We start from the raw sequence: 27,918 nt of genomic DNA, 5'->3' as shown, positions 1-27,918 counted from the left end.
AAAGAAACTGAATTCCCTGCAATCTGAAAAATGGAAAGGAGGAAATTTTATCTAGCAGCCTGAGGGGAAGGTCTGCTGTTTTAGAAGCACTGGAAGTCCTCAATAACCCTGAAGAATAATATTCATACGCTCTCGGCACTCAGAGAACTGCTGGGAAATCGCCTCATTAACCTTTACAATCCCCTTGTGGGGTCTGCCGGGACCTGATGAGATTTCCATCCTCGGAGGCGGGCAAATAGAGACAGGGAGGCTTGAGGGCCACGGAGAGGCAGCTCACGGATAAGTAAATCTCGTGTTGAGTCCTGGGAGAGTCATCAGTTTAAGGGCATGAGAATGAATTCAAGTCTATTAATCACCGTAAGATGAGCCAGCCGCTGTTACCGTGTGTCAGAGATCTCCAGAACAGAAAGTCAGGCTGGAGGAAAAGATGAGAAGGGGGGGAAAGAAATGGATTTTCGCAAGTGCTTTCTACGCAGCACTTTTAATTGTCTTAAAAGCAAGGACTGAGCAGCAAGGACTCATCCCTGCGAGCAAGTCCGAGAAGAAAATAAATGCACACTGAACAGGACTAGGCATTCTGAAGTTGCCAAGGGGAGGGGGAGAAACAGAATGCGGCAGAACAGAAGCATCTTACAGGAAGCATGAGAAGGAAGATGGAAAAGCTCTGGAATTCTGAGATCTGGGAAAGCTATTAATCACATGATCGCGAACCCAGTGTGACAGAAAGAATTAATAATCTGCAAAAACTAGCCTTCCTAGTGGGACTCCTCGGTGGCCTCCCGTTAATAACAAGCAGGAGCTAACATTTGATGAGTGTTTCCCACCCTCCCTTAGCACACCACAGGGCCCGATTTCATCCCTATCTCACGCACCTCTGTGATAGAAGAAGGACATCGCACGCTTCTAGTGATGAATAAGGCATGAAGGTAAAGTCACCTGCCCAGAGTCAGCTTACCCAGGCTCCTCATCCAGGCCAGATATTTATGAAATGCCTGCAGTGAGAACAGCAACGGTGCTCAGTAATGAGGGAACTGGCGAGCACCTGGCCTGGCAGGGCCAATGCCAGGTCGAGACGCCGACAAAGCTCACTGAAACAGAGAGCCTCTCTGAGGCTTTCCACCCTCACTCAGATCATTTTTGCTTCCTGGTCTTCTTCTGGGCCTCCCCCACCCCAAGTCCCTGCTGCCTTCATCCTGTCTCTAGCCCCTTAGGTGGTTCCTTCACCTACTGAGACCTTCCCCCAAATGGGCCTTCCCCAAAATGTTAGAGGGGCTGTTTCCAGTACATCTCACCTTGGTGGGTGGCACTAAGGTCAACAGAGGTGTGTGGTGGACCTCAGGGAAGTGCTAGTATGACATTAAAGAACGCAGACTACCCAGTGACAAAGGAATCATCCACGGGGCTGGAGACAAGATGAAGGCAAAGGTGACTTGGGGTGGGGAGGCCCAAAGGAAGACCAGGAAGAAAAGATGATCTGCAAGGGCGGAAGGACTCACAGAAGCTCTAGGATTCAGCGAGCGTTGCCTGCGCCTTGCCCTGGCATCAGCCCTGCCGGGCCAGGTACTCACCCATTCCTTTAGCTGATAAAAATCACCTTTTTATCAGAGAAGCCTGTCTTGAGGCAGGGCCAGTTCTTGTCCATGGACTCACCTCCTCCTGTCTCCTCAATTCCCCAGGCCCCCACCCCATTCTTCAGCTCAGGATAGAAATGCTTGGTGTGTTCCATTTACTCCAGAACTTACAGTTATGTAAATTCTCCAGACATATGTAAGAAGGTTTTTTTTTTTTTAAGATTTATTTATTTATGCATATAAGAACTGCGGTACAGGCCAGAGGTGCGGGGGGTGAGCAGATTCACCAGATACAGAGTGGGGAGCAGAACAGGCAGATCTACTGAAAGACACTGCTGAAATACACAGTGGGTGAGACAGGAGAGGTCTGCTGCTCTATGTGGGTTGGCTCCTGCTGCAGTAGCTGTGGATAGCTTCATTGTGCTGAGATCTAACCCCTTGCGCCACCAGGGAGGCCTGAACAAGGAAGGCTTTTAATGAGCCAGTTGTATGTAGAACACCTGGATGATACGTGGGGCACGCCAAACCCCACACCAAGGTAGGGAGCTTGTCAAGATGACAGCCACACGAAACCATATCCACAGACGCACAGGTCTTTGCTATCCTTTTCTCCCACCCACATCTATAAAGATAATAATAGGAATGATTTCATGCTGGCTTACCACAGCCCAGTAAATCTACTAAGCACTTCATATATACACACACACACACATTACAGTGCCAGAGTGACCTTGAGGGTGAGAACTCAGGCTCAAGGAGTTCCGGTGTCTAACACAGCAGGGCCGTTAGCGCATCCGCCCCAACTCCAGAGCTTGGCACTTCCTGCTCTCCCGCCCTGTGGAAAGGCCACCTACTTTCTACTGGTGATAAAGATGGAAACACTCAGCCCCAAGCTCCCCACTACCTCCCTGAGGGGACTTTCCCAGCAGATGGTCTTCTGAAAGCAGTGAAAGCTTCACTCATCTGTTACAGTAATTACATTTATTTTCTGGAAACCCTTCTAAGTCCCAGGGGCCACAGGGAGAGATGCATTCCTGTTCTGGATGTCATGTGGGAGCATGATCCCGGCCCCTGGTCACTGAAGCCAGCCCCACTCCCTATCCCGGCCCCAAAGACACACCTCCCAGCAAATACTGTAAAACTTCTCTTCTCAGGCCCCACCCCCCTGGGCACTGAAAATGAGAAGAAAATGGCTAACAAAAGTTCCCCCAGCTTGCAAAATTTCAAACTTCAATCCTTTCTAGAGTGTTTATCTCTGCTTAGCCTCTCCCCTTCTCATCCACCAGACCAGGACCTTTATAAAGGTGGGTTTTGTGCTGGTATCAGATACTTTTGGATTGTTCCCATGTTCCCTCTGATGGGTACTAAGTCTCCCTAGGGTGAGCGCCCTCAGGAAGGGACCTTGTTTTTCACGTCCTGCCATGTGCCCAGGGCCTGGTTCTACGCTTGGTGTACGGTAGCAACTCAGAACTATTTGCTGAACGGTCAGACTCCACTACACTGAAGAAAACTCACAAACTACCCTCACTCCTTGGCCCTGGGGCATTTAGGAATTTTGCAAGTAGAGATTACCAGAGAGTAGATCTGCAAAACAGAATCCACATGCAGGAGCCTGGGGATGTAAATTTCTAATAAAAACACCACATGCATCTTAGCATTAGGCACATTTTGGAAATGTGACCCTGGGGGGTTGATTAAATATGTTTCACCTGGTCCAGCATCTGAACGAGTACTTTTCCCTTGTGCCTTAACACTCGTTTATTGAGCAGCTACTATAGTCAATGCCAAGCATTGTCTTTGTCCTGCTATGTTGTTTGCCTTGATTCCCAAACTGTCTTGAGGTTAATACTTTCACTTATTCATTCATTCAACAAACACATATTTAAGGTCCATCATAGGCCATTTGTGCCCAAATATGTTTGACTGAAGGAGGAAATACTGAAGTTATGTCTCTCGTGGCTGTTCTGCTGTTTGCACTGGGGTTAACAGGCAATTTATGGTGGTGGGAGAGAACTGGGGAGGAGGGAGAAGCAGGAAGAGATGCGGCTTGGCCCTCTGTCAGTATTTTGATCATGTTCTGCCCTTGGCAGTGAACAGACTCCGAGGGACTGCCCTGTTCCTTCTTGACCACAAATGTGGTTAGACAAAATATTATGTGCCACAGGGGCATGGCAATCATTACTTTCTCAATACAGAGATGTTCAGGGTGGTGGTCTGTAACTAAGAATGATTTTCTCCTGCTTGTGCAAGAAGACTCATTTAATCTCCAGATCTGTTTTCCTCTTGCCAGTCTGCCCATGACTTCTTAGATGGAATCCTTCTTGCTAGACAGTACTACTTTATTAAGTAGAGTTGGCATGCCAACTGGAATGGCAGACTTGACCCTCTGCAATTTTATGTCTCAGTGGAGGCTTTTATTCATGGGTGTCAAAACCGAGTTAAATAGGTATGAGGATAGGAATTTTCCTCTGGGCTGCAGATCTGTCCTTTGGAAGGTGATGTTTCTGTTGCTGGTGTCTAGGCCATCTTGGTGGCTGGGTGGAAGAATACAGCCCCCACCTCATCCTTAGCTTCCCACTGCTGGCTGGCCCCTTCTCTGCCTTCCCACGCCTGGCATTTAACCTTGCTTTTATCAGCTCTTTGACATCCAAGAGGAAGAAAAGCTGACAAACAACATGTGCTGCAGTGTATCCCTTAATTTTTTAAAGTATTGTGTCAGAGAAGCCACAATTATTACTCAATCATTATTACTCAACTGTTACTATAGTACCAAGTCTGTCCCTCTTCTGCTTCCCTGACCTCCTTCCTTTGGGCATTTCTCCTTGAGCATCTGTTATGTTGGGGGTTCTGTGCTATAGCAAACTGTCTAGTTGGAAAACTCCTCCCAAGGTGTCTGTGGCCCTCGTGCATCAGGCTAACCTGGGGGGCTGGGGAGAAAGACCCAAATGGGCCTAAATCTACTGAATTCAATGCCGGTGTGGCAGGACTGAGGATGCTTTCTTAGCAACCACCCCATGATCTTGAAGCTCACTAAAGTCAAAATGGGTGGAGGAGGAAAGAGATGGAACTCAGCCTTTGGAGTCGTTTGTTGCTAGTGGAGTTACTTCTCCTCCTGGTGTTTTAGTTTCCTCAGCTATAAAATCTGCACACTGACATGAGGAATGGGGATTAAGAAAGGAAGGCACCTTGAAAGACAGTCATTACCTGAAACTAGATACTGAGGAGGATAAGAAGTTGAGTCAACATAATTTTATCGCCTTTTTCTTACCCTAAAATCAGCCCAACTTCCAAAGCAGTGTTTCACTCTAAGCCAGTGATTTTCAGTCTCAGCTGCTCAACAGAGCACCTGGAGAGCTGGAATGTTCGAAAATCCTGACCCCATTCCATCAGCATCTGTGGGGTGGGGCCATGACCACATGATTGTTAAGATTCCCCAGGGGACTCCAGTGTGCATGTGGTATGCATTCCCTTCATCTCCACTCAGTCTCTGTGTCCCACTAAACCCCTGTCAGTTCATTTTTGAGAAACAGCCTGTGGCTACTATGGTATGCTCCTCTACCACCCCAAGATTCAGAGTATTGCACTTTTTGAGTTCTGATGCTGAAGCTTTTGATTGTAAAAGTGGGCATCACATGCAAGTCTGGGTTAGGGCACAAAACAGACTTGGTGAGATGTGTTATTAAGTAACCTTCAAGGAACATGAGTGGACAATGACAGTCTTCACAGAAACAAAACAAAAAAATCCTAAGATTTGTATGGAACCACAAAAGACCTCAAGTAACCAAAATAATCCTAAGAAAAAAGAACAAAAACAAAGGTGGCTTGCTTTCTAGTTTTAAGCTATACCACAAAGCAATAGTAATCAAAACAGTATGGTATGTGGGGGCACATAGATCAGTAAAACGGAATTGAGAGACCAGAAATAAAACCACATATACATGGGCAACTAACGTATGACAAAGGAGCCAAGAACATAGAATGGGGCCTCCCCGATGGCACAGCGGGTTGAGCGCCATGCTATGAAGCTGTCCACAGCCTCTGCAGTGTGGGTTTGATCCCAGCCGGCAAGGATCCCACATGGCGTGGCAGACCTCTCCTGTCATGCCCGCTGCTCCCCTCAGCAGTGTATTTCGGTCATCTGCCTGTTCTGCTTCCTGCTCTGCCTCTGGTGGGTCCTTTCACCCTCCAGCACCTCTGGCCTGTACCCCAGCTCATGTATAAAAATAAATAGATCTAAAAATAAAAAAAAAAGAAACCTCATTTAAAAAAAAACATAGAATGAGGAGGATGAAAGGAATGTCTCCTTGATAAGGTTCCAGGAAAACTGGACAGCCACCAGCAAAAGAATGAATCTAAACCACTATCTCATATCATATCCTAAAATCAACTCAAGATGGATTAAACTTGAATGTAAGACCTGATACCATGAAACACATAGAAAACATAGACAATAAACTCTTAGATATGGACCTTAGTGATGTCTTTATGGATTAGTTTCCAGCAGCAAGAGAATTAAATAAATGGGACTTCAAACTATATAGTAAGCTTCTGCACATCTCAAGAAACCAATATCAAAAGGAAAAGGCAGCCTACTGAATGGGAGAAGATATCTACAAATTACATATCAAATAGAAGATATCTATAAACTACATGAGACAAGGGATTAATATTCAAAATATATATAAACAACTCAATAACAACAACAAACACACAATCTGATTTTAAAATGCACAGAGGAACTAAATAGGCATTTCACCAAAGAAGACTGACGAAAGGCCAGCCGACTCATGAAACGATGCTCTACGTCACTTATATTAGGTCAATGCAAATCAAAACCATAATGAGATTTCACCACTCACTGGTTAAACTATTATCAAAAAGTCAAGAAACAGGGCCACCCCGGTGGCACAGTGGGATGAGCACAGTGCTGTGAAGTTGTCTGCAACCTCTACAGCATGGGTTTGATTTCTGGCTGGCTAGGGATTCACCCACCTGGCGCGGCAGACCTCTCCTGCCTCGCCCGCTGCTCCCCTCAGCAGTGTTTTCAGTCTGGCTGCCTGTTCTGCTCCCCGCTCTGTCTCTGGTGAATTCTCTCACCCTCGCGCACACGTGGCCTGTACCCCAGTACTTGTATAAAAATAAAAATGCCAATTAAACAAAAAGTCAAGAAATGAGTGTTGGCAAGGATGGAAAGAAAAAGGAACCCTCACCCAGTGTTAGTTGGAATGTAAATCAGGAAGCCTTTAGGTAAAACAGTATGGAAGTTCCTCAAAAAATTAAAAGAGTAGATCTACCATATGATCCAGTCACTTCTATTTACCCAAAGAATATAAAAACACTAATTCAAAAAGATATATGCACAGCTATTTTTAACAGCCAAAACATGGAAACAACTCAAGTGCCCAACATTGGATGACTGGATTCAGAAGATGTGGCATGTATATACAAATGACTACGACTCGGCTCTAAAAAAAAAAAAAATAAGAAATTTTGCCATTTGTGACAACATGGATGGACCTTGAGAGGATGATGCAAACACCTTATGATCTCACTCATTTGTGGATTTTAAAGGGGTGGGGAAGCAAACACACAAAACAAAAAATAACAGAATGCTGGTAGACTCCAACAACAGAAGGAAGGAGGAAGGAGGGGGTAGGTGGAAGGAGGACAGGTGGGTGGTGGGTGGTGACTGGACACTGGGTGGTGGGCGTGGCAAGATACTTGCAGAGATGAGATGAGAAAATGTACATCTGCAGTGTGCACATTGTGATAAACTATGATCCTGACGGTCAAGAAGTTGCTGAAGTTCTAAGATATGAATATATGCGTACACTAGGACTACAATAATCTCATTCACTGAGCCATCACCTCACACAGTTACATTTTTTTGTGGTATCCCTGGCATTGTTTTGAAGGGATTTCAATTTGGAATGAATTATTAAAAACAGCAACATTACCACCCTCTGCTATAATCTGGCAGTGCTCACCAGCAGGGTCAAGGGCTACAGGTTCACTCTTCTAGAGCCAAGGACAGGGCGAGAGGGGTGGGGAGAAGCGCCCTTGCCAATTGGTGATTCAGGCAAAAGCCTGTTTGGTGAAAGGCATTATTGACTGAGTTTCATTTTGCCCTACACCTAAGGTGATGAAACTGACAGGTGTCATGATGTCAAGGGAGACCAGTAGATTACCTCATTGTCCAGTCAACTTTGCTCTTGTGCGGGAAAGAGCGTGAGTCCAAGGCCATGTGCAGGGGACTCCTGGATACATAACCCTGTAGAGGTTGTCCCCTCCTTTCCTCTCTGATCCCACTAGGAATTTTCAGGGGGGAGGGAGAAAAGCAGCATTTCTGGATTACCTGTAATGTCCGAGCCACTATCCTACATGCTATTTGCAATGTGGTTTAAGCAGAGATATCTGGTATAATCCTGCTAAAAAATTTTAAATTTGGGAGCCTCCCTGGTGGTGCAACAGGTTAAGTCTCAGCACTATGAAGCTATCGGCAGCCACTACAGCACGAGTTCAATCCCTGACCAGGGAGCTACCCACATGGTGCAGAGACCTCTCCTGTCTCCCCGCTGCTCCCCTCAGCAGTGTGTTTCGGTAGATTCCCCCTGTTCAGAAGATTCCCCCACTCTGTCCCTGGTGAATCCTCTCACCAGAGGATAAACAAATCTTAAAAATAAATAAGTAAATAAATCTTAAATCTTAAATAAATAAACCTTAAAAAAAAAGAAACTTAAGATATTACCTGATTGCTTCCAAATTTGTAAGGATTGGGTGTGAAGGGGAACTCCTAAAGTAACACATGACAATTGCCTCATTTCTGGGGTGCCCATCCCTCCCTAGACACATCCATTAGCCACAGACCAGGTAGTGTTGGCCTCACTTCTCACAGAGCCCAGGCTTGGCCACACAGCTGGTGGGTCAGCAGCTGCTCTCTTCCTTCCCTTAGAATTAATACATTTCAGTTAATCCTTTCCAAAAAATGAGAGAAAAATCTGTGATGCAGTTATTAGTTCCACATTACAAATAAAACTAGGAAAGAGAGCAGATAAACCAATGTAACAAAAATTATGCAACGACTAGCAAGATGCAGAGTTAGAGTCTAAAAATATTTCATGATAAAATATACATGGAAAAATTAACTGAACCATAAATCCATGTCTCAATAAATAATTATAAGGCAGACTTTCTTGACTTCAAGTCAAGGAAAAAAACAAAGGCTCCTTCTGTAACCCCCACTTCCCCTTAGAGGTGAGCATTCTGCGGACTTCTGTGGTAATCAATTTCTTGCTACATTTTATAACGATCAATGGTAAAACACCATGCATTCATTTTTATGAGGCTTCAACTTTCTATAAAGGAAATTATACTATGTGTATGTCAATTTTCTCCAAATTGATCTATAGATATAGCAATATCTACAGATCAAATCAAAATGCCGATAATTATTTTGATAAGCTGATTCTATATTTATATGACAAGATAAAGAGTCAAGAATCAGCAAGACAATCCTGCAGGGAGGAGGAGGGTTAGGGATCATGACAGGGGCGGAAGAGCACAGGGGACTATGGTGATGGAGCACAGTGACATGGTGGTGGGAATTTCATGGGAAATCCTACATTGTACAAATGAAGGATGATGTAATATATATATATGTTATATACATACATGCATAGATATGTATGTATGTATAATCAGTGAGACAGTCTAGAAGAATAATGACAAGGTGGGAGAACCTCTGCTGCCAGTTACAGAACCAGGCCACAGGATGAAGGCAGTGCGGCTGCCCCAGGGCGGGCTAACAGACGGATGGAACAAAACTGAGCCTGAAACAGACACATTGGTGTGGAGTCCCGAGCTCACCTCCCCATTGCCTTGCCAGCATGTCTTGAGATAAACTGCTAACACAAATGCCTTCATCAGAGCCCACTCCTGGGGAACCCATCCTTCTACGGGGAGGAAGAAGACAACCTGAAGAACAGGGCACAGGTGAAAGGAAGTCAGATGCCTGTCCCAGAAATGTGGAACCTGGGACTTGCCCCCTGGCTTTTAGAGCACGTTTGCTCCCAAGGAGCAGGCCAGACTCAGTGAGGCCGGCAGAAGTGCCCGTGAGGCCTGACCCAAGAACACACAGACTGTGCCGGCTAAGCCTCATGCTGGCTCTCGGCTACAGGAAAGGAGAACCCTGCACTGGGGCTCGCCCTGGGGCCCGGAGGCCACTGACCCAGGTGGTCTCCTTTTTTAGAAGAAAAGATAAACAGGAATTCCAAATTGTGGGAAGTCAAAGTTAATATTCAAAAGCCTTTAATGATTTCATAAAACTTAGAAAACAAAAATCCACACAAGAGTGGAGGATCCCCTGTCACTGCTTTGCTCCCTTCCTGGGAGTGTGTCCACAGCACAGGATCTCCCCGAGGACCTTGTCTGTGTATCTGCTTTTGGGAAAACCCAGCCTTAGGTATTGTTTAAAACCCGTGGCTTTCATCAGCGAAAGCTGGCTGTATGACTCCATTCTGGGAGAGAAGACCACTTTCCTGCCCATTCATTTGGAAGTCTCCCTGCTTGTCCCAGCCATGTGGTGACTCAGGGGTCACTCTGCTTCTTTTTCCCTGGACTCGAAGCACTTCCCTCTCCAGGCACCACATCCATCCGCACTCCCAAATCATGACCCAGGATCAAGTCAGATCAGATATAACACTAATGCAGGACTATCTAATGCAAACATGCCATAAAGAAATAACACTGTTTTCTATCAGACTTGGCTCTGACCTGTAAAGCTTTCACAAACACACATGGAAACACTCACGATGGGAGGATTTCAAGTACTTTTGGAGTCAAGCTTACTAATTCATATTTTCTCCATAGTCGGAGCCCAGCATGGTCAAGTGTTTTAGAAGCGCTTAGGTTTCATTTCCTGAGCTAGATTTCTTTTCTTTCCTTCCTCCTCTTCCCCACCCAACTCCATTCGGGAGTCCAGTTCACATGGGGAGCTGTAATCCAAGGGGCTTCAAAGTGAGTGCAGACAGGGAAATGGTACCTGTTCCTCGGGCCACTGTAGCGCGATGCTCCCCGCCCCCCTTTCTCAGAGATGCATTCTGCAACAGAAGGCCTAACCCCTAAGGGTGTAATAATCAGAGATGGGGCCTTTGAGAGCAAGTTTAGATGAACCCATGAGAGCGCAGCCCTTGCAAGGGGATTAGTGTCTACAAGAAGAGAACCAAAATGGCTCTCCTTTGTCTTCCCTTCTGGCTCTGTCCCCCTCCTTCCTTTTCACCCTCTCCCCTCTGCCTACTTCTGCGGCAGGGGAAGGTAGCAGTCTATACGGCAGGAAGGATGCCACCAGAAATCAAGCAATGATTTCTGGTAAAGTAAATGTGTGTTGTTCAGGCCACCCAGTTGACGGTGTTGTGTTGTAGCAGCCTGAGCTGCCTTATACAAAATATAAACTCCAAAGGTAACCTTGGGTTATGTGGAGGACTCAATATTCTCCTATTTCTCCCAAGGCAAGGTTGGAATAACTAGGTTTATTTTAGAAAAGATAAATTTGGGTCATAGTTTATTACTGTTTGAAGTTCCGATGCATTTCCCCTGCACATTAAGGGTCACTATGTTATTATATTTGGTGAAAAAGAAAAAAAAATCTACTTCAGGATGGTGCTCGGTGGGCTTTGGCATGCCCTCAAGAAGACCCAGATGGGGTGAGTGCAGGGGGCTGTGGGTCCAAGCCTAATCCTTTTTTTTTTTAAAGATTTATTTATGTATACAAGACCTGGGGTACAGGCCAGAGGTGTGGTGGGTGAGCGGATTCACCAGAAACACAGTGGGGAACAGAACAGGCAGGTCAATGGAAATACACTGCTAAGGGGAGCAGCGGGTGAGGCAGGAGACGCCTACTACACCATGTGGGTAGCTCCCTGGCCAGGGATTGGGGATTGAACTCATGCTGCAGTGGCCGTGCACAGCTTCATAGGTTGTGTCTTAAACCCTGTGCCACCAGGGAGGCCCTTAAGCCTAATCCTTTTTAAGGACTCCCTGCAAGGGAAGATTTGCATATATGCACCTATTCTTCTAATTGTCCACAAGTTACCTACTAGAGAATAAATGGGTGTGTGTACACCTATCTCCGAAGGACCAACACCTTCTCCAAAGTAACACAGGCTAATCTCATAAAAAGAAAAAATCACCTTGTAATTGACTTATAATTTTTGAGGCTTGATCTGTCCACAATAGAATTGGCTCTTCATTGCTCTGTTATTGATCTTTTAACAACAGTTTTCTTAGCTACAGGAACACCCCTCAACATTTTAACCCAGGATTTTCCAAAACATGGTCCTGAGACTACCTGTGTCTGGGGTAACTGATAAAAATGCAGACACCTGTAGTGAACTTCTAAGGGTAGGCCTCAGGAATATGCATATTACATAAGTCTCAGGGTGATAATTACACCATCAAAATTTGAGGACATTTGCTTCAACTGCTATAATGAAAGGATCAACCTTTTTCTGTTACTATTGGGTATCAAACAAGGGTGAGCTTTTCCTTCCGCATTTGATTTTGGGTATTGTGTGGACTAGGAGGGAAAATTGTGTTCTACATATTTTCCCTGAAGATCTAATCTCTTCATCTCTTTTCCAAATCTGCTTAACTTCTTTTTTTTTTTTTAAGATTTATTTATTTATTTATACAAGCACTGGGTACAGTCAGAAGCACGGGAGGGTGAGAGAATCCACCAGAGCCAGAGCGGGGAGCAGAGCAGGCAGAAGGACCGAAGGACACTGCTGAGGGGAGCAGCGGGCGGCAGGAGAGGTCTGCGCGCCATGTGGGACCCTCCTCCGGTGGCCGGGGAGCAGCTGGGGATCGAACCGGCACTGCAGAGGCTGTGGGCAGCTTCGCAACCCAAGGCTCAACCGCTGCGCCACCGGGGAGGCCCCAAATCTGCTTAACTTTATTTACTGTGCCTTCCTTGGCAACCTCCCTAAGTGACCTTTGCCTTTCTTGCTGCCGACCTCCTATATTTTAGCTATTTAACATGCTATGTCTGAAGCCACATGGGGAGTTACCCAGTCATGCTGGATCTGTCCTGTGTCTACAGAAGGTACAGATGATGTTGTTAACCTTCTTTTTGACTTTCTCTCTTTCTTATGGGAAGAACCCAGAGGGTACAAGATGATTTCCTTTGAGTCCTGACAACACTCAACAAAAATGATTGCAATGCTGATTTTTAAAGATGTACACCTGAAACTTATCTAATGTCTAAATGCAGTGTTTTTTCCCAAAAAAGAAAAAGAAAAGAAAGAATATCCAGAGCAGCGGGGTCATGCATCTGGGAAAGCTCACAATCCTCAAGTTCAGGGCTGGGCTGGCAAAGGGTGGGGAAGGGGCTGGGATGAACGGGGGTGCAAAAGAAGAGACCACAGTGGAGGCAGGTATAGCACAAATGTAGTCCAGCACCCTCTTGCACACAACTTCCCCAGGCTTTATACCCCAGGGGGAAGCAGCTTTAGGAGGGAGAGGGGACTTGGCTTATAATTCCTAGCTGAGGGTTTGGAAGAAGAGGAGGATGCACAAACCATGGCCCAGGACTGCTTGTTCCCACCCACCTTCTCCTGCTGACATTTGGTGATGTCCTGTGATGTTGCTGCTGGGGGTACCTGAAGGTACCGAGGCCCAAGTCAGTTGGTGGGGGGAGCCAGGACGGAGAAGAAAAGTTGTCACATTTGAGGTTGTAGGGGACAAAAAACCTGCTACCCCAAAATATATCTTTTTGGCATGATGTTTATTTAATGACAGGGGCTCTGAAGGCTGGGGGGCGGTTGCTTTTGATGTTTATCTGTAAACTTCTCCCTGTTAGGTCTTCTCCCAGGCAGACCTAATCTTACCTTTTTTTCCCTGAAGAAGGCTCAAGGTAACTCTGCTTGCCTTACGTCTAACATGCCTACCAGATAAACATCCTCACCAACTATTCCCTATCTTCCTTCAACGGCCCTAAACCATTAAAGATGGTAGTCAAAGTCACGTGGGCAGTTACGCAATCCTGCTGGGTCCCTCCCATATGTGCAAGAGGGATGCATGTTACCATTAAACATTCTGGCAAGTTCCCTTCTCAATCTCTGTGATACTTGTTTATTTGCTAGCCCCGAAAAGCCTAGATAGGTGCCGGATGATTCCCTTTGCATCCCAACAGTGTCCAGCATTTACATTTCTCATATCCTTTGAGACGTGTTCCAGCCTTAAGTTAAAAGTACGTTGTTGAATTTCCTAGTGTTTGGAGATTTTCCTGTTATCCTGGTATGAGTTTTTAGATCAACTCCTTTATGACAGGATAACATACTCTGTATCACCTATGAGTCAATGTGCAATAATAAAAGCAGAACCACTAGAATATATATCTGCATTTTATATCTATCTAATTTTTATTTAAGTGAATCATTAGGTATATGTATATCTTAGTGATTCTGCTTTTCATACACACATATGTTCATGCTTATATTTTTACTCACTTGGATATTTTCACAGGGATTTGACTTTATGAAACTGAGCCACAATCTCTGTGAGGCAGGATGAGGATTCAGAAAGGGAGATGGAGATCGGGTGTCGAGATTTGACCATGCGTGTTAATTATCCTTTCTATTGTTTTGTTTTACATTTTTAAAAATTGAATCGATATCGGTTCACAACACTGCATGTGGTTCGGATGTCTGTTACTGCACATTCCCATCACGGAGGCACCACAGTCCTCCTCCATACTCCGCAGTGCTCCTTCCCCTTCCCTGTCTTGTAGCCCCAATTTCACAGTCAGGTTTCTAGGGTTTATTATTGGTTTGGTTTTGTCTGACCCTTTGTTTTGTTTCTATATATTCCATATGTAAGCAAAACCATCTAGTATTTGTCTTTCTCCTTCTGACTTAGTCCACTTAGCAACATCCCCTCCATTTCCATCCATGTTGTTGTCAATGGCACGAGGTCATCTTTTTGTTATAGCTAAGTAGTATTCCATTTTGTATATACCACATCTTCTTAATCTACACCTCTATCCTTGGGCATTTAGGTTGTCTCCACAGCTTGTCTATTACAAATAGTGCTGCAATGAACACAGGAGTACATATATCCTTTTGCATTAGTTTTTCCATTCTTGGAGTAGATATCTAGGAATGTAATCGCTGAATCACGTGGTAGATCTATTTTTAATATTTGAAAAATCTCCATATTGTTTTCCACAGGGGTTGGATCGGTCTACATTTCTATTAACAAATACAAGAGTTCCTTTTCCTCCACATCCTCACCAACACGGTTTCTAGTCTTTTTGATATGGGCCATTCTCACAGGCATGGGCTGTATCTCTTTGTGGTTTTGATCTGCATCCCCCTGATAAGTGATGAGTATTTTTTCATGTGCCTATTGGTCATCTGCATGTCTTATTTGAAGAAATATCTATTTAGCTTTTCTGTTCATTTTTTGATTGGGTTCTTTATTTCCTTTTTGTTGAGTTCTATGAGTTCTTTGTAGATCTTGGCTATCAGCCCTCTGTCAGATGCATGATGTGTAAATATTTTCCCCCAGTCAGTAGGGTGTCTTTTTTTTTTATTGACAGTATCTTTCTCTGTGCAGAAGTTTTTCAGTTTGATGTAGTTCCATTTGTTTCCCATGCCAATTGATTATTCTTTTATGCCTCTGACCTCAACAATTTTAAAGGGTGTAGAAGAAAAAACACTGGCCCAGGAGTCCAAGTTACCTGAGGACCAGTCCCAGCTTCATCTCTAAAGATGAGGGAACACTTGGTTCAGTCACTTCAGAATACAATATCTGCACTGACTCAGGATCTTCTAAGGCCCTGTGTCTGCAGTAGGACCCTGAATCCAAGGGGGAAGGTGATGGTCCTTTAATGACTCAGTGGAATTTTATTCTTCCCATCCCTCCCACTTTGGACTCTGCAGGATGCACTTTTGCCAAGGGACAAGGCGGATGTCCTATTAGGCGTATGTCCTATTGGACTCCTTGTTCAGGGAGCAGCTGTGGTGTGACCATCTTGGCAGGGCTCATTGAGCTTGATCAGCAGAAGTTGGTGGAGCTCTGTCCTGAGGTGGGGGAGGCAGGACAATAGGTGAGATTTGGGTGCCCAGTGGTGTCCATTACCTAATTGTAATGTGGACAGACAGTGCCACAGCCCTGGCCTGAGAAGGGCATGGTTTCCAGGGGCTCACACACCTTAGGATGAGGATTTGAGTCTTATCACTAGCAGGACATCTGGAAGTAATAGCTGAGGGTGAGTGGCATTTCTACAGTGGAGGAAGGAGACAATTAGTACCAGTTGTGGCTGTCAAGGCTTCATCTAGAAGCCTTCTAGATTCTTCCATGCTGGCAAATAATCAAACATGCATCAGACAGATAGGAGAAAATGTCCTATAGGAGTTTAGTAATGTGGATACCTCCTGCTGACAAGAGACCTACCATGACTGAGTAAACTGCTGAAAGCCATCTTAAATAACCAAGAGGGGTAACTTTGGGCTAGGGTGGAGAAAGGGAAGGCCAGTTAGGGAGTTTATGGGGAAGATATGTTAGCCAAAGGAAGATATGTTAGCCTTCTCCTAGAAAAGAGTTAAGGATATTAGGTCTTCCCAGGAGGCACTCTTTTGCAGAGAGGTTTCCATGTAAATGCCCTTTTTTTGAAAAAAGCAAGCTTCACACAGCCTTCAAGGTCCCTCCACGGAAAGAATCTTATGCCAAGAGGACATATTTTGGGATGGCAGGTGTTTGCTCTCCTCAGAAAATTCGCAGTGACTTTTAAGTCTTCCTTCAGGAAGAGAGACCCGGGAGGACTGAGAAGCTGCTCTGTTTCAGGTCAGGGTAGGCTGTGGGAGCCAAGGGTGTATGCCATCAGGATTCACTGCCCCATTCAAGCAGGATACAGTATCCCAGGGAGTCCCTGCCAGGGTATAAAGCCGTATGGGTCACGGGCCTGGTCACTAGTGCCAGCACAACTTTCCTTCTGGATACCCTTTGCCCTGCAGGTCCTGGTCTGCCTGTGAAAGCTCTGGTTACCTCCTTATCTTGCTCCCCAAGGCAAACCCAGAGACCTCCATTTCCTTTCCTTTTTGCCAGTTCCTGGGACCCAAGCTCAGCATCATCTAACCAGGAGCCACTGAGACAGCCTCTCAGGACGACAGTGTATTTATGCATTTTCAGAGCATTTTTATATATGACAAACTCAGAAAGGTAGCTTTTTACTGTTAATTTCTCTTACTGTAATTTCAGTTACATGCAACAGCTATAGCAAAATTATTTCTTTTTTATTCCCTCTAACCACCACCCCCGCCCCACACACACACAATTTACTATTAGGAAAACAGAAGCGATACACGAATACTTTCTGTCAGCACAGCAGGTCCAAGGGGATGTTCATGGTACCATGCTCCTAAGATAGGGGCTCCTGGGACTCTGGGTATCTTTAGTTCCTTTTGTTAATGTCTGGTGGAGGGAAGCAAAAGCTGCCACCCCCAGGAGTGCCTCTGAGAGCTTGGTGGAGGGCACTCTTGTAGGACACGTTTACAGGGGAAGGCAAAGCTCCCTTCGTAAGGCATCCCCACCCTGAACCTCATCTCCTGAACTCTTGCCAGGAAGGCTAAGTCCCTTTATCAGTGGAAGAAACAGCAGTCATACCTGCTGGCTGCAACTTTCCTGCAACCTCCCCACTCGCTCCACATCCTTTGTCTGTAGCTTGAGTTATTTAAAGAGGTGATTTAGGTCATGGCAGGAGTGTGGTTACCAATTTTTTACCAGCCTCTTTCCATGTACACAGGAGGTATACATGTGATTATTAAGTCTTTTTGGAGTATTTTTCTTGTCAATTTGTCTGATGGTAATTTGATTATTTGCCAAATCGACCCTCTCTCCCTGACACAGTTAGAAGTGTATGTATGCAAGGGTGTCCACAGATGATGATAAAACTTGATGGTGAGAAGAGGAAGATGCTTGTTTGAAAGTTCGTTTCTTAGCTGACAGTGGCCAGCCAAGCTGACAATGAGTACACAGAGCTGAGGTCTCCTGATGACAGACACCACACTTTGCTGCTGCTCTGCTCCAGCTACATCTTTCTGAGTGTTTCAGATGTAGTGTGTGTCCCCCCACTTATTTAAACTCCCCTAAACCCAAGAGGATGGTGATCACCTAGTTCCCCGCCAGAGGACTCACTCCTTCATGCCCCTGTGAACCTGTCTGGAAGTGATGGTTTCAAACAGCTTTGATTTTACCACCCAAAGCCTTACTATGCTCTGCAAAAGAAGGGCAAGCACTTACAGAGTAAACTTTTTTGGCTTATATCTTTTATTTTGTTATAGTTCATAAATATAGTTATAAATTAAATCACTAAAGATTTCATCTTTTAAGGCACTAAGTCTCCAGAGTTAAGAAACCTATTGAACTTTGTTCTCTCATTTCAAACATTAAACATGAGAAGTAAAGCTGCCAACTTCATGTTCAATTTGAAGCTTAAATTTAGTAGAATGAATTTCGTACATTCCAAAATCTCACTAAGGAATTAACAAGCTAGAGGCTGAATCAACCATCTTGGCGTGGTTTGATCATCACTTGATTTACTCGCGTTACTCATTCACCTTTGATCGGCACACCTAAACGCAATGCAGATTCTGCTTTTCCAGGTGCCACTGGGGGAGTTGCAGAGGGGACGCGGCATTTGCTCCAGGGGACTCCGGACACTTGGCTTGCTCTAAAAAGCCAACATCTCAGGTCTTGAGCCTCTTGTTGAGCAGTGAATGTTTATCTGCACATACTCCATTTTTCTTCCGACTGGAACTTTCTTTGGGATCCCTGGTGCCATCACTGACCAGTTCTGCGTGGGCTTCGCTAGGCAGCTGCAAGACAGGGTACAGATCCAGAGGGCCATGGACCCTATACCTGACCACCTGCAGGCTGGCTCTGCAGGCCAGAAATCCCAACGCCACAGCACTGGCTGCTCTTCCCTGACCGCAGTGTCAACCTTAAAACATGTGTGAACTTTCCTAGCTCCCAAGTGGACTATCCCTTTTTGGTAAACTCCTTTTCAGTGCTTGCTTAGACCTTAGAGCTGTGATCGAGTCCTAGACTTCAAAAGTCAGTCCTCATTTCTCTATCTTTTTCTTTTCTTCCTTCTTTATTTCTCTCTTTTTTAGGAACCTCCATATCATTATCTGTAGTGACTGAATTAATTCACATGCCCATCAGCAGTGCAGAAAGGTTCCCCGTTAGCCTTGCTAACACCTGTTGTCTTCTTGAAGCCAGCTCTTTCAGCAGGTGTGGCATGATAGTTAATGTTTCTTCACATAAATTTTTTAACGGAGGGTACACTGGGTTAGAACACTGCATGTGATCTAGGGGGACAGGTTCAGGCTCCTCACTATATGCCCCCACACCACACCCACCACCAAGGTACCCTTGGTCTTCGACCACAGTCCATCGGGGCCCCTCCCCCTGATACGCCCACCCCCCTCTTAAACAACAGATAAGAACTGATTTCTAGACTTGGTTTATATTGTTCACACAGACAGAAGCAGTCCTGTTAGCAAATCATTTGCTCTCATTCCAACTGACCAAGGGGACTTTGCTGACTGTGCGGGTGTCTTTCAGCACTGAGTGTTCCTTTATGCATCAAAGGCGTAAACAAACAACAAATTATGCAACAAAGCCTCTCAAGTTTTTGCCTTTCTGTTTTGAGACCCGGGAGCTCTTTCTCACACCCTGGGCAGCTCAGGGAGAGAATGGAAAGGCTCTGGCTGGAAGCACATCAAATGCAGAAACTAGGCCACAAGCTGCCAGAGATTCCCAGGCTCATCAGCCACTGTAAGTTGTTTATTTTACTGTCAGCCATTTGCATGTCTATAACTTTGGGGGTACATGTTTACACTTCCATATGTGCATGTTTCACTTACCTTCCACCAAGCCTTCTATGCCAACACCCCATCCCCCGCCCTCCTCGAGCCCTCGTCCCTCTGTGAACCAGAATATTTTCCCCAGAGTCCAAGAACTGGACCATGCTGCCAATGCTTCCATGGATTTTACAGTGCTGTGTGGGAACCCCAGGAACCGTCAATCAGTTTGCAGACAACAGAAAGTAGTTTTGACTTTTGTTATCATTTCTGTCTCTACTGTGAAGACCCTTTTTGCAGGCCTGAGGGACTTCTGTGGTATGGGAATGGTCCTCGGAACATGTTTCCTTGGCTTTATTCCTTACAAAGAATATGACACTCAAAACTGCACCAGCCAGTCAACCCTAACATAGGCTATTTTGTTCTTTGTACATTTTTAAACAATTTGCAAGTCTTTTTTCTTCATTTTGCAAAGCTTAAAGCTTTTCCTCTAAAAATCAAGTTGCAGACCCTTACCTTTGCTCTGCCTCGAGTATTCTCCGAGATCACACTTTCAGCTTTGCCTCCAATGGCTTCTTCTAAAACTACACCAAGGAAGAGATAACAGAGATAATAAATACAAATGTTTAAAAGATAAATTTTTGGGGACTCTATAGGAAGATCCTTAATGAAGAGTAGATCCGTAATTTAAAAGTGCCACTGTTAAAATTGCTGCTTTTAAACTACATTGTAGCATTTCATTATGTAGGACTGGCCTTCCCAAAATGCTCAAATAGGCTTTTTCTAAGATGTACATATCATCTTTGCATGTGGAGCTATGCTTACTAAAGGCCTCTGGGCCTCAGGGAACCTGATACCACAACCTTAAAGAATGCAGACTACCCAGATTTAGGACCATTGCCAAAAGTCACCCTTTAATCAGATAAGCTTGTCTTAAAGCAGAGCCAACATCTAGAGTACCCCAACACCATCTTTTATTTTCCACATAAATTTTATGATCGGGGCCTCCCCGGTGGCGCAGCGGTTGAGCGCTGGGTTGTGAAGCTGCCGGCGAACTCTGCGGCGCCGGTTCGATCCCCGGCTGCTCCCCGGCCACCTGAGGAGGGTCCCACATGGCGCGCAGACCTCTCCTGCCGCCCGCTGCTCCCCTCAGCAGTGTACTTCGGTCCTTCTGCCTGCTCTGCTCCCCGCTCTGGCTCTGGTGAATTCTCTCACCCTCCCGCGCTTCTGACTGTACCCAGTGCATGTATAAACAAAACAAACAAACAAATAAATAAATAAAGCATGCCTCTATTAAAAAAAAAAAATTAAAAAAAAAAAAAATTTTATGATCCACTAACACTCGCAGCCCTCTTGCTAGTCCCTCCCTCCTTAGCTAAATTTCAGTACTGTTGGGCCTCCCCGGTGGCGCAGCAGTTGAGCGCTGGGTTACGAAGCTGCCCGCAGCCTCTGCAGCGCCGGTTCGATCCCCGGCTGCTCCCCGGCCACCGGAGGAGGGTCCCACACGGTGCGCAGACCTTTCCTGCTGCCTGCTGCTCCCCTCAGCAGTGTACTTCGGTCCTTCTGCCTGCTCTGCTCCCTGCTCTGGCTCTGGTGAATTCTCTCACCCTCCCGCGCTTCTGACTGTACCCAGTGCTTGTATAAATAAATAAATCAATCTTTAAAATAAATAAATAAATAAATAAATAAATAAATAAATTTCAGTACTGTTAATGATGTCATCATTAAAACCTATGGTCAAAACTTGCACACCAAAAGTACTCAGAGGAATGGGGGGATTTTCCCTGCACCCCAAAAATTACTACCATTTACAAAGAGCACTAAACCTAATTCTCTTTACTCAAAGGAAATTTCTCTGGCCCACTGCCAATAATGTCCAAGCTCTGAGATGACTTTAAAATAATAGTAATAGATTTGTCCAATCTGTACTTTTTTTCCTACTGGACTGCAAGAGGACAGGCAGGCACATGAGCAATGCTCCCTGAGTCCAGAGGCAATGACTATATCATTGAACTCAGGCTGCCACTTATCCAGTATGCGCCACCAATTCCTGGTTTCTCAGGAATATAAACCTGGGCTAGACCCATTTCCTCTAGCCTGGGCTAACCCCAAAAGGCTGAGAAGGGAGCAGAGGTTGAATCTTAAAAACAGAACTAAAGCAACAACAAAAATGAACTAGCAGCCCACAGTGCTTTCTGTTTTTCAGCATTGTTCTTCATTGCTAATTTACAATCTCAATTTATAGTCATAACATAAGATAAAAGTAAGTTACTTCCATAACACAGGTAAACAAAAGCTAAATTCCTATCACAGGCTATAATTCTGAATGACAAGTGAAGTCCTCAAAAATTAAACTGTGGTAAGTGAAGCGCACACAAAGTCAAACTACTCAGCAGACAGCAAGTTAAATGTTAACCTGCAGCCTATGACTTTATTAGAGGTGTCTCACGTATTCATGGTCAGTGTAAAACACCAAAAATGCAGCGTGTGTGGTGCATGGTACAGAACAGACATGATGGGTTTTAAATAGTAGAAAGTGAAAATAAATGATAGATTAATTGAAGTGGTATGAGTGCCAACCAAATTTAGAATAACTAAGAGTCCACAAAGTTACTTTTCAGCTATCTTTTTTGCAGTTCCAAGCACAAAGTTACATATCCATTTCCCCCATAGTCCACTTGTGCTGTGAATATGTGTGTGAAGTCATGCATGACCAGGCCAGCGGGGAGGGAAGCAAGGCAGGCAGGGGCAAGGAGGCCTCAGAAAGATCTGTGGACTGACCTGTCAGAATCCCGTCCAGTTGGTCCACCATGAACGCTGCATCTTCTTCAGTGAAGCACATGGGTGGCTTTATTTTAAGCACATTCCTGTAAGGCCCATCTGCACTGAGGAGCACTCTACTTTCTTTCATCCTGTTGAAACAAAATGAACAATTTTAGAGATCTAATTGACTTTTACTAAATGATTCATGAAGAGGGCAGATCCTGTCTAGATACTGCAACACCTTACACAAAATGAAGGCTATTTATAGATACTTAACAATTAAAAATACTTCACAATAGGAAATATACATGAGCACAAAGGGGAACCAGGATTATTTAAGAATGATGAGGACATAGGGCAGGTAATATTCTGTACACAAGAAACCCACATTTATAAATTGCACGAGTTCTTAAAACTTTCCTTATTTGGAGAAGAGAGGGAGTAAAAGCAGTTTTCAAGTGGGTGGCCGTCAAGAGCCAAGAAAACATACAGGCAGGGTGTGGGGGGGAAAACATACAGGCAGGGTGTGGGGGGGTCCATTTACTTGTAGATGATGTGTTGCGCTTCTGCTGTGGCAGGGGTCCTTTTCTGATGGTCCTTTACTAAGTCAATTCCGATGAAGAGGCCAAAGCCCCTGAGGGGTATGCAAAAAGGTAACTTGAGACAATAATAATAAACACTGCACTGTTACAAAGAATTAACACTGTCCTCCAACTTCAGCTAAATTTGAAGCTGAATATGATTCCCTCATGGGTAATTTCTATTGAATCTAAGTTCACAACTCTTTCTGGTTTCTGAAACAAGTTAGCATTTGTCATCCAGTTTTTTTCCTCCCACTTCAGGAAAAAAGGCTAAACAATAACTTTTCCATGCTATTTAGTTTCTCAGGATATCAATGCTGATAAATGTCTATATATATGTGCGTGTGAAAAATACTGAGATTCCCAGGATATCATTTAAAATAATTTTTGATAGAACATTTGGAGTTATTTTAAGTTCCTTTCATCTTCTAGATGCTGAAATGATGCCAGGTTTATTAAAAAAAAAGAAAAAAGGAAAAAAAAAGAAATATATAAACATCAGGAGACATATACTCAGCATTAACAGAGCTTATATCTGGCTTCTAGATTAAGAATGATGTTCATTTTCTATGTTTTTTGGTGTTTCATAGATTGAATTTTTATGTAACCTCTTTTAAGCTAGTAAGACAAAACAAACTATCTTCATTTGGAAAAATGAATAACGACATAACTTCATGACAAATGTACCTGATGTCTCCTATCAAAGTGTGCTTAGCCTTCTGTTTCTTCAGTAACTCAATAAGATAATCCCCTACTCTTGCGGCATTTCCTTGGAGATCTTCATTTTCAATTACATCTAGCACGGCCAAACCAACAGCAGAAGACACCGGATTTCCTCCATACTTCAGGAAAAAAACATAAACGAGACAACACAACGCTTGAACTATTGATAATGCTTCATGTGAGAAATCTGGTTTCCAATTAATGCATGCATGATTCTAATAAAATTTTTTCCTGTGATACTGTTTCTTATATTTAGAATATGACACAATTTCTTTATTCAGCCTCAAGTGAAAGGTCAATGCATTTTATTTCTCCATGCTGTGTAACTGGTACCAAGGACTCAGGGAATTTATTGGTTCATCCCACCAAAAAAACAGACATTATGTTGGGAAGTAAAGCATGGTTCAGTGAGGGGAATATGGGATTCTTCCCTTAAACAGTTGTGTGAAAACAACAATGACATTTTCTCCAAATAACTGATGTGTTTAGATTTGAACCTTACCTTTGGAACAAATCCTATTACACACACTGCTTAATTACACACACAGGCTTAATTTTTCCAACTTTAAAGTTTATGGCATTTTTGGATAAAAGGAAGGAAATAATATTTCCCAAAGGCAGCCATGTAACATTTCTAGTACTAGACCATCTAAACATTGTGAAAGTATTTGGGATTTAAATGTGATACGAAGCAAAAAGAATCCTATCATCTGTAAATAATGTCTCATAACCTCTTCAGTCTACAGGGGCAGTCATCTGTCATCAGAACAACTATAAGGATGTTTTCAGAAGGGGAAAGATATACACAAGGAAAAATACAAGAAGAACTGTGCCCAACAGACTGAAATATGGTGAGAGTAAAGTTTGGGTAGTGTCCCGGGATGATTAGCTGGCAATACTGAGCTTTATTTTTTATGACATCACAAGAAGTATAATAATATACATTCTTTTATCCCTCTTAGCACTAAAAGTTGAAGATCAAAATTTACCGTATTGAAATACTCCATCCCAGAGCTGCTGAAGGCTTCTGCGATTTCTGTGGTTGTTACCACACATGCCATGGGGTGGCCATTGCCCATTGGCTTCCCCATCGTGACAATGTCCGGAACAAAGTCTTCACCATGCATCTGGAAGCTCCAGAAATGTTTCCCAACTCGGCCAAAGCCCACCTGAACTTCATCAGCTATGAACACACCCCCTGCTCCACGCACATATCTGAAAAGCAACAGCACAGTTTATTGCCTTCACCACTCTGAGCATCCCCAAACCCACCCACCAGCACACAGATGATTGAGAACTTTAAAAAATGTTGTGAACCTGGAGTCTATAATCTTTGTTAAAATATTTCAGTACTCATACCCTACTCCCAAGACATCTATGTGATTGAAATATAATCACAGAATATTCCAGTTAGATATATTCTACATCATTTGGGTTTGTTCTCTTTAAGCAATGCTGTATTATTTTAAGTAGGAAAAGAATGAAGTGAACAAGAAGTAGTTTTTCAGCCAGGTTAATCTCCAAATTTTTACTAATCCGAAAAGCTTGGACACCAGTCAATCAGAGAGGCTGAGGTTGAAGGGGGTTAGTGGCTGCTACAGAGTCCTGCAGGCAGGCCCCCCACTACTGGACCAGGTATTAACCCTTTATTTGCTGGACCTTTGGAAGGTGGAGGAGTTCCAGGAGTCCTGGGATGGTGGGCACTCCAAAGTGGCTATTTACCAGCCAGCCTGAAAGCACGTCAATATTATAACAACCAGTACGGTCCTACAGAGTTGCCATGGTGCCCTCAGTTTCACCAAGGATGCCCAAGTCCAGTACATACTCTGCCACTTTCTGGAAGTAGCCTGCTGGAGGAATTACTTGTCCGCCACAACTCTGCATGGATTCGGCAATAAAAGCAGCAATCTATACAAGAGAAGATGGAGTCAAAGTCCATTAGGACCCTCTCATACCTCCAAATAAAGAGGACTTCCTATAGAGCAGGTTATTTTAGAAGTGGAATAGACTGGTGGCCACCAGATTAGATAAAGAAAAGATGTCTATGCTGAAAAAGCAGCTGGGATGAGCATCAGTTTCTGAAATTTTTGGTAATTACTATGAGAAACAGAGAAGATGTGTTCCAGCTCATTAATTTAAATGCAGTGTTATCACAGCATCCACTAAGATTGATGTTTTGATCAGTCTCTGATATGAGCTTCTAAAAAATTATGCAGGTTTCAAATGCATCACTTTAGGGCTGATTTCTCTGGTCTGGTGAAACATGGCTGCCTGAAGTTGGGATCCACACTTACGAAATGGGAAGGAACACACTTGGGTTACTGTGCTGTATTTCTAGTTCTGGCCCTGAACCAGGCTGAACTCAGCAGAATTAGTCAATTCACAATAGGAACAGAGGAACTGTTTCAGAGGTGGAAAAACAACAGGTAGAAAATAACACTCAAGAATGAATAGAAAGCACAGACTATGAGGTAATAAGAGAATCAAGGTTCCAGTCCAGACTTAATGACTGTATTCCCTCAGCTTAGGTTATGTTAAAATATCTTACTTAATAGCTGTAAAATGAGGTCAGTAGTTCAAAAGATTTCTGCTGTAAAATTATGAAGCATCCATAATCATATGGATGTGCTCACTAACTATTGCATGCTATTTTTCCCAAGAACTATTCAAACCTGTTAGTAGTAGAAAGACCATAGGATCTCAGTAATGTCAAGTTTTTCCTGGAAACAGTTTGTGTAGAGAGGTATAGACTACCTTTGAAGAGGAAAAGAGCGTGAAGCTCAAACAGTAAGTAAAGCACTAGATCTCCCCACACAATTATCTCATTGAAGACATGAAAAATCAAAGGATGGGAAGAAAAAGAAATAAAAAACAGTTAAGAAAAACAACTGATTCTTCAGTCATGAAGATAAAAATATCTGAATTGAAAAAAGCACCGGCTTCATTTTTATCTCAGTTAAGATTGTTTTTCATTGTTATATGTACGGACATAAGCCAGCTGGAAGGAAAAGCAGGGGTCAAACTGCACTATAGCCGTACACAAGGAACCCCCATGTGTGCTGAGAACTTAGTGTGAACCTGAAGACAGCAGGAACAAGACTGAGGAAGTGAAAACTTTCTTCCTATGCTGGAGGATTCTGGATCTGCCTTAGAAATCCAGGTCCAGATGGGAAGGACATCTTTCTGCCTTGACTTACTCAGGTCAGGCTATCTCTGGGGGGTTCTGTGACTGCATGAAAGTTTAAGGGAGACACCATGGCTCCCTGGTGGGCCTCGGAATCTGCAGTGGTACGAAGGCATCAGAGCGACTTTGCGTCTTCCTTTCATTCACCGTATATTAGTCCCTCCCAGCTACTCTCGGCTGGAAGTCTGTTCCTGGACTTTCACCTTTCTTAATCTTCTCTGCTTGACCCCTTTGGATCAGAGTCTGCGTCCCACTGGGAAGGTCAGAATTAGGCCACCAGTTCTGGAAGGAAGATTGTAATTGCATTTCCAGGATAAATAAAAATAGTTTTATATAATTGATAGTTATAAATAATGCACTTTTGAAATATGAACAAGGTGGAAAGTAACCACAGAAGAACAGAAAGGGGAGTTAGATGGAATAATTTTCTACCTCTCCAATGGTAGAAAACACTTTTTACAAAAGCTGCTAAAATGTTTACAAACCTTCCTTCCACGGTTTTGAGCTTCTTCAATAATTTTCTTCACTTCATCTGCATAAGCACTGGCTGGGTCTTCATGGTCTTCTTTATATTTTCCTCTGTATGTATCTGGAGTTGGTGCCTGAAACCATCAAATGACAGTTTCTTAGGGTTTGCCTCCTTGATGAAAGAACTTTTATAAAAGGGCATTTGCTCACAAGAGCATATTAGAAAGGTGATCACATGGATTTAAGCAACTCTAGTTTCTTTTGTTTTTTGTGCTTAGTGTTTCTGAATTCTGTGATTACTAAAATCTTCACACTGTGAACAGGAACTTGGATTTGCTCCCAGAGTCTTGCAAATCAACACTGCATCTCCATTCACAGAAGGAGAAATTCAGATCAACAAGTGTGATTTTATTATTTGAAAATTTCAATGCAAGAAAACTATATTAATGATTCTATATGAAAAATAAAAACAACAATTATCAACTATGTTGCAAATTATAATCATTCCTAAAACTAGAGTACCTTAGTTCTGATCCAGCTCATAATTTTTAAAGGAGTTATTGATGGTTCTCTGAAGAAAGTCTATTAATCCTTAATTAATGGAAATACACCAAGTGAACATCACTGTTTCAGCACTTGATTGGTTTCTTTTTACTGAAAACATCGATGTCATTTGGCAGAACAAATTTTCAGACACACTGTCTGAGTTTCAAGTTGGCATCAGTGATAGAAAAGGTAATTGGAGACCAGCAGGCAAGAAAAATAAA

General features: G+C 43.7%; 1 protein-coding gene and 1 long non-coding RNA gene across 9 annotated transcripts in view; one reads left to right on the top strand and one right to left on the bottom strand.

Moving 5' to 3' along the window:
• Positions 1–27,918, bottom strand: part of ETNPPL (ethanolamine-phosphate phospho-lyase) — a 58,965-nt gene that overhangs the window by 22,005 nt on the left and 9,042 nt on the right. For 5 of the 8 annotated variants that reach the window (XM_037509570.2, XM_037509568.2, XM_037509572.2 and 2 more), the window contains exons 6-13: positions 27,169–27,285; positions 25,325–25,407; positions 24,489–24,714; positions 23,464–23,618; positions 22,740–22,829; positions 22,214–22,344; positions 19,949–20,016; positions 17,617–18,442 (exon numbers count right to left, since the gene is read on the bottom strand). In XM_037509570.2, coding sequence (XP_037365467.1) covers positions 18,314–18,442; positions 19,949–20,016; positions 22,214–22,344; positions 22,740–22,829; positions 23,464–23,618; positions 24,489–24,714; positions 25,325–25,407; positions 27,169–27,285 — 999 coding nt within the window. In that variant the 3' untranslated portion in view covers positions 17,617–18,313. Of the gene's footprint in view, positions 1–17,615; positions 18,443–19,948; positions 20,017–22,213; positions 22,345–22,739; positions 22,830–23,463; positions 23,619–24,488; positions 24,715–25,324; positions 25,408–27,168; positions 27,286–27,918 lie in introns of those variants that run through there. The other 3 variants (XM_037509567.2, XM_054694568.1, XM_037509566.2) reach the window with 2 other exon arrangements.
• On the top strand, positions 671–27,646 carry LOC119243641 (uncharacterized). Its single transcript, XR_005124783.2, has 3 exons — positions 671–926; positions 24,239–24,350; positions 24,462–27,646. It is a non-coding gene; the product is annotated as an uncharacterized LOC119243641 (long non-coding RNA).

The sequence above is a fragment of the Talpa occidentalis genome, unplaced genomic scaffold (genome assembly GCF_014898055.3).
Source record: "Talpa occidentalis isolate TD23 unplaced genomic scaffold, MPIMG_talOcc4v2.1 talOcc4.13, whole genome shotgun sequence".
In the NCBI taxonomy this organism is placed as follows: domain Eukaryota; kingdom Metazoa; phylum Chordata; class Mammalia; order Eulipotyphla; family Talpidae; genus Talpa; species Talpa occidentalis.
This window is presented reverse-complemented; position numbering and strand designations above follow the sequence as displayed.